Source organism: Phaethon lepturus, unplaced genomic scaffold (genome assembly GCF_000687285.1).
Source record: "Phaethon lepturus isolate BGI_N335 unplaced genomic scaffold, ASM68728v1 scaffold28541, whole genome shotgun sequence".
NCBI classification, from domain to species: domain Eukaryota; kingdom Metazoa; phylum Chordata; class Aves; order Phaethontiformes; family Phaethontidae; genus Phaethon; species Phaethon lepturus.
In genome coordinates, this window is record NW_010515998.1 from 6,387 (window position 1) to 13,640 (window position 7,254).

At 36.0% G+C, this 7,254-nt stretch overlaps 1 protein-coding gene across 1 annotated transcript; it reads right to left on the minus strand.

Annotated features, from left to right (window-relative positions):
• Window positions 1-775: 775 nt before the first annotated feature.
• Window positions 776-6,390, minus strand: SUMO2 (small ubiquitin-like modifier 2; the record flags this gene model as incomplete). Its single annotated transcript, XM_010295947.1, has 3 exons — window positions 776-1,472; window positions 3,028-3,099; window positions 6,259-6,390. Coding segments are annotated over 3 exons (267 nt in total), but the record flags the coding sequence as incomplete, so codon positions are not given.
• Window positions 6,391-7,254: the final 864 nt, after the last annotated feature.

The window sequence follows — 7,254 nt, forward strand, 5'->3', positions numbered from 1 at the left end:
AACATTACTAGGATATCAAAGAATGCTGTAGAACTGTTCAGTAGACAGGCATATAATCTTTCATGAACTTCCCTGAATTTCACCGCAAATCTAAACTTCCCCATGAGAAAACTCAAGAACAGCAGCCTTGTGGAAAAGACTCATGAAAAACATCATTATCACTAGCTCACTTCAGTACTTCAACTCTCTTCCCCTTTCAAGCAGGAACACCACAACGGTAAAGCAGAGCTTGGAATCTACACCACCATAGCTAAATACACCCAAAACCAGAACTCTTTTATTTTTGCTTTACGTTTCCAAGCATCTCCCATTTGATACTACAATAAACTGAATGGTTAATGAAATTATTTGGTCTTTTTAACTTAATGTTTACATCAAAAAGCATTCAAATACAGAGTTTTAAGTAAGCTACTGTAACAACAATATTGATATTTCTATCAAAGACTGACAAAAAGAGCTCAAACCAAAGGCATTAGTAAGTAGTCCAGTATTTTGCAGTTTGCCTAATCAAACATTTTTGGCTTAGCAGAACATACACACACACACGCAAGAAAAAAAAAAAAGATGACAAAACTGACTTCTATTTCCAGTTCAGCTAGTGACTGACTGAGAGGTCTCAAGGAAGCCTTTCATTTCCAACAGTCTTCTGACTGTAAAAGAGGGATTATGCTTACTTACCGCATAGAAAGCTGAGAATTGAGGAGGCTAAAATGCTGCAGAGAAAGAAATACAAGTGCTGAGTACTATTACTCCAGAGAAAAATAAAGAAAACTGATTATTTTAAACAAGAAGTTTATTTAAACAACAAGACGCTTTACTTGAAGGGAAAACTATCTAGGATTTTTTTTTTTTTTTTTAAGAGTAATTTACCCCTACTTAGACAGAGATTGCTCTACATGTAACAGCTACGTACAAAAAAGTTATAAAATTGTCCTTGGTTTTACAATGATAAAAGAAAAACATTGAAATTATCCAATCAAACAAGGTATGCAAGGTCTTTGTTTTTAAACAGTGAGAGCAAAATAACTTACTGGAATATAAAGATAAAAGTAGAAGGAGCATGCCACTAACGGAGAAAAGGGCATTTTCACAGAACCAGTTTGTTTTCCCACCCCATCTCCATTAAATGTTGATCAAAACATACCATTGGCCATTTAGTTAAAAAAAATATGCATTATGTCTGTGCACATACACCAGTTACTTTATGTACAATAGAAGGAATAGGAAAAAAATCAGAGAGAGAAGAGAGAAAACTATACTGCAGTAGTCAGGATGTGGCTGAACCAAGTCTCATTTTTCTAATTGTGAATGTGTCGCCTGTGGGAGCACAGTTCCGGAGAGGAAAGTAGCAGGTTCTTTTTTTGTGTGTTTGTTTTTGTTTTTTGTTTTTTTTTTTGTTTTTTTTTTTTTTAGTAAACTCCTCCTGTTTGCTGCTGGAACACATCAATTGTATCTTCATCCTCCATTTCCAACTATAGCAGAAAAGAGAAAAAAGGCTTTCAACTCTTCTCAGATATCTACTATAGGCTGGGTTGCTCTTACATTTCCTACCTTCATGTTTACTTTTTATGCAACTTAACCAGACAAGCCCCGCTCCCCTCCATCATCATCACTTTGTACATTTAACCTACTTCACCATAACTCAAAAGCAAAGAGTTTTGGAGGGAGGCGAAAGCCAGTTCATAGCTGTTGTCCTAGAACGAATTCTAGCACGTAACTTCAGAGCACATTGTACGACTCCTATGGAAAAGATCTGCATTCATAATATTTCAATTCTGTTTCCTACTTTGCTATTGCATCTTCTTTCTGCTATTTACTTCCTCAGTTTACCTTAGAACATTGCCACAATTCCACTTTGCTGTTGTTGTTCAAATGTGCAAATGGCTTCAGCTACAGCACTAAAGAAAGCAGACTATAATTAAGGCCCCTAGCCCAACCAGGCAGTAAAACCGAGCATCAGCAAGCACAAAAAATTAAAAGCACTTTACATGGTCTAAAATGTAACAAACTGCCAGTGAAGAACAGCAATACTTCATTAATATAATCCTCTTTTTTCACCAAAATTTTTACAGTTGATACTCCTGGGATGTTAGTTACCTACTGACAATCTGGCCCAAGATTGAAGGAGTTGCTGTAACTAATGTAACTTGTATTTCTAAACAGTCTCAATTTCTGCTCCAGGAAATCAAACTGGTCTATGGCATTTACCGCAGCTATAAATAGACCGATCCTTAGCTTCAGCATAACATGGATGGAGCAAAAAGCACCCTGTTGCCTCTATTATCACTACTCCAAGTTAAAAAGTTGCATGGATTGTGGCCATAAAAGGCACATTCTTTGAGGCAACTGCTTAGAAAATATAGATCTACTATAAACCTTCTAAGAACAAGAGTCCCTTATTTCATAACAAGTGGTTCTGAAAAGCATATAAAACTCTATCACTTGGAAAGGCTGATTAAACACAGCTACGTGGAGCAACACAGAAAAATACTCAAGAGTCACAGTGAACCATTCTGTTCTTGGAACAGCCTTCATTTTAACCAGGCAACCCAAACCTCACAGTATTACTTAATTTTATGCCACCGAAACAGAGCTTCAAATAACAGAAAATGACTTTCTTATTACAAGCGCAAGTTTGTAAACAGGACCTCTGATAACAGCCTCACAAGCCTTTATAAAAACATAAAGCCACTGCTTCAGGAAAAACTCAGTTCTTAACTTACCGATTCTTGTCTCAGAGCCATAACTCAATAAAGTGACAGTTTTACAAGACTCATCATCTGTACACTGAACTACATCATCTTATTTTATTACTACAGTGATGCAGACTTATTATTCAAACCACTAAAGAAGTCCTAAGATTCCATTTCCAGTAATTCTAAATTACTTCTATCAAAATAACGGTAAAAAAAGATCAAGTTCTATCACTAATATATACAATTATACAAGTATTTTATATGAAACAGAAGCATCAACTCCCACAGCATATTTCAAACACAGTTCTTTAGTCTTGATTCTGTTGTTTACCTGTGCAGGTGTGTCTGTTTCATTAATTGGCTGCCCATCGAACCGGAATCTGATTTGCCTCATTGACAACCCCTGGACAAAGAGAAGTAACACAAAGGGAAGTAAGTCTGGTGTAAAAGTACTCTCTAGTTTTCTCTTGAATTTGTCATAGAATTGCAGCATAATCATTAAATGTCACCATTCATAATGCATGATACAGTTTTCGCACTCCCCTCATGCACTTACTTTAAGGCATTTCACTACAAATACTTGCAATCTGTTTTGTATCGAAAATTGCATTGTGTCCAATAACTAAGAGAAGCAACAGTGCCCCCCCACTGACTGCAAGTTAAAATAAAGCAATTTCTAGTACTCAAGTCTCACCTCAAAGGACAAGATTTTTATAGTGCTTTTTAATAATAGTTCACTTAATTAGATGCAACACATTGTATAACAAATGTGAAACAGTAATATTCAATAATCCTTTTTGATCTTCCCCAAAAGCAAAGGTATTCTAAAATATTTTTTCCAGAAATGCAACCACCATTAGCCTGTACCAGCAGAGTAGCCAATGGTAACTTGTTGACCTTCAATTCCTATTAAGAAGAAATCAATGGAACAAAGTTTTTCCATGCACAGCTAGAACTTTCAGAAAAACTAAAGGAATCTTCCAGGAATTACTAAATAGTATTTCAAACTAGCATTTCTAGCACACAATAGTCATTTTGCTGACCTCTTCCACCCACAAAAGACTACTTCTCATTCTCAATTGAAGCCAACAGATTCAGAGAGATAACTAAAATAGCAACAACCCCTTCTACTAATAACATAAGCTCCAAATTCACAAGTTAGTTTTCAAAGGCATTCTACAGCACACTACACTCTGCAAAGGAGGACGAATGAAGCTTGAGAATACAACCAGAACCAAGAACCCTGGTGTTTACTTCTTTCCCAGTTCTATCTACTCTCTCTACAGAGTATCTAAAAATACAAGAAGTCTAGTTGGTTTTGAAGTAAATCCAATAGGTTGCATGATGCTGCTCTGGCACCTCTGAATTAGAAAAGCTGCCTTCATTTAGCCATGCAAGAACCAATGTAACACACAAAAAAAACCTTAATGTAGTAATTATTTTTGAGAAGTTGATTTGTCAGAAAAAAAATTTTTAATAAAGAATAGGAGTAAACTTTTTGGTAAGACTTCATAGTGCACAGCAAAATGGCTTCTCTAGCGTGACTAAGATTCTGCAACGCTCACTCAAAACATCATCTTGTTTAAGAAAACCATGTGGCTAAGTGTCATGGCAGCAACACATTTTTGCACAGCAACATTTGGTTTGAGCCGTTTTCTCTGACACTGTGTTTCTTAAAATAATGTATTTCCTATTCCAAAAGTGTTTTTTTGCAGGTTCTTGGCAACTTTATGAGCTGCATAAATGCTAGCTGAAAACATACTGAAAAACTGTACCTTGGTGAGATTAGCATCCACAAAAAAGTACATATATTCCACGGACAACTTTTTCCCACTTAGAATAATCGCAAATAGTCTTCATCTTCTAAACATACCATTCAAGGTTGAGTTACTTCCATTTTAGGTCTACTATATGCAATAAATGATTTTCATTCTTTAAAGCTGCTAAATTCTCTACTATATGCAGCTTCCACCTTTCCAAAATTAAATCTAAAGTCCACAGCTTAAGGATTTTAAGATTGGGTATGCCTAGTTAGGAACACCAGCAAAATCTAACATTTAGAGACATGCAGAACAAATACTTTTAAACAAAGTTTGAGAAGTAAGCACCTAAGAAACAAAATTTTAAGACAAGTCCATTTCCAGAGAAATACCCTTTGGATACCTACTAGCTTAAAACTGAAATCAGAAAAAATGTCTCACATTCTAAATATTTTTTTTTTTCTCTCTCCAAATCACACCTGCGTTTTTTTCTTGGTTTTCGTTTTTTACAGCAGGTTAGAAATTTTAAGTGAAAAGTTTTAGAATCATACTTTTGTTTGTATCTAAGTAACTGAAGTATGAATGGTACTTCTAAAATAATCTTTCCCAGGAGTTTACAAATAATTAACCAATCCTCAAACTCCAAAAAAGACAGATATAACGGCACTTTACATTTGGAAAAAGCAATACACGGTGATTTACATAATATAACATGAATTTGTATGACAGAGGTAGGAAAAACAAGTCCACAGCCTCAAACATTCACTAATTTATCCCCAGAATACCCATACAAGAACATATGCACACATTCAATAAGAGCTTGTTTTCCCTGTCTTTATTCATATCACTACCCTATTGGGGCAAATGGTAAACCAAAGAGGTTTTACCACTCTGTATGTGAATTAGAGTTTGTTTTTCTTGGTGGTGAAATAGTTACCTCAGTATCTTATACTGATTTTATCGTATTTGATAGTATGACGAAATATTTGTGCTTTAAAAAAAACCCAAAACCTTCCTCAATTCCAAACACTTTTGTAGAGATGAACTTTTTAAAGGCAGATATTCATTAAGAAATCATGGACAGCAGCGACAAAGTTTTCGTAATCAAAAACTTCAGAAGAAAGTGTTAAATAGCACTACTCTTATGCAGGTATTTTAAAACTTGCAATAGCTGTCTGCAACCTAGTTGGGTTGGCTGCAGCTGCCACTACACTAGCAAAATACTTCTTTTTTTTTTGTCCCTCAGAGGATTAATTTGACAACTAGGCCACAAGAGAAAAAAAACAAAGCTCATCATTAAATGTACTGGTTCCTTCTCAAGCTAGACATTAGACACCTTTAAACCCTGAAATACTCATTTATATTCTTTCATCTTAATACAATAATACTAAGCTAATAAATACAAAGTCTACAACATGACCAAGAAATTACTCAGTTATAAAAATACCTCTGATTATCACTCAACTCTCTATCCTAAGTTCATACCACAGGTTCCTAACCCATCCTTTCCATAATGATATTTTTGAGCAGTACAGTAACAGTTGCCTCCCAACAGCCTACACCTATAATGCAGATTTCACAAAGATAACAGCAGATCTTTATTTTACCCATTTCCTGTCACAACCCTGTCACTCCACTCTGTAACAGATCCTAAGAATAATACACCTTCCACAACACAATTAGTTTCTGTTAAGTCTTTATCATTTTGCATATTTACATAGTTTTAAGACTTTACTGTCTTCATCTATCTCTATGGAGATCACCTCTCCCCCAGACTCCTGATGATGATACAAGAACCATACCTGTCGTTCACAATAGGCTTTCATTAGTTTACTAAGTGGTGTATGCCTCTTAATCTTAAACTGCACCACAGACCCATCTTGCCCTGCCACCTTCAGATTAATGTGGTCATTGTTTTCAGTCTTCACTCCTTCCTGTTGAGGAAATAAAAGGGAAAAAAAAAAAGAAAACAACACTTTTTTTAAAAGGTATGAAACAAGAAGTTAACATTTTACTAAAGTGCAACAGGTCATTAAAAAGGAGGAAATAAAGATATTATAACTGTTTACCAACTTGAAACTTTGAATTCGGAAATAAAGGTCAGTACTTTTTATTTAAAAAAAAAGAAAGCCACACACACACAAAAAAACCACCAAACCCTACTAATATTAGTCATCATTCTTGAGATTGGTTAGCATGCAAAGCAGCAGTGAAGACTTACTAGGCCAGTTGTTTTACAACAAATTAAAAAAAAAAAGTTATTTCTATCAAGGGCACAATAATATGCAACACTACAGTTCCAAATCAAAGAAATAAAGTTATTTATGTTATAACTGTGATCTCAACCACTAGCAAGCCTCTTTCTTACTATAGCTCAAAACTTTTTCAGATCAGTTGAGGTACTACTGAAGAAAACTTCAAGATACTTTAAAGGACTGTACTTGAAAAGGTGACAAAAGAACCAAACTTTCTCCTTCAGAAAACGTTTAAGAAAAAACCCTCCTTAATAAGCAGTCCGATCCGCTCGCTTCCATTAGAAGCCACAGGCAGAAATTGCAGAGAACCGACTTTCAACTCCGTTGCTCGTGTTCTGATCCAGAGTATCACTGGAGAGGCAAAGACAAGAATCCACGCTACCCAAATCCCAGGGAGAGCCCGCTCCTGAGGTGCCCAGCAGCATTTCCATCTTTGTTTTCTTTAGGAGAAGCGGCGAGGGTGTCGGATGGCCCCGGCCGGGGTGCGGGTCCCCACCATGTGACAGATCCCCGCTCGCCGCGCTCCAGGCCGCAGCCCCGACA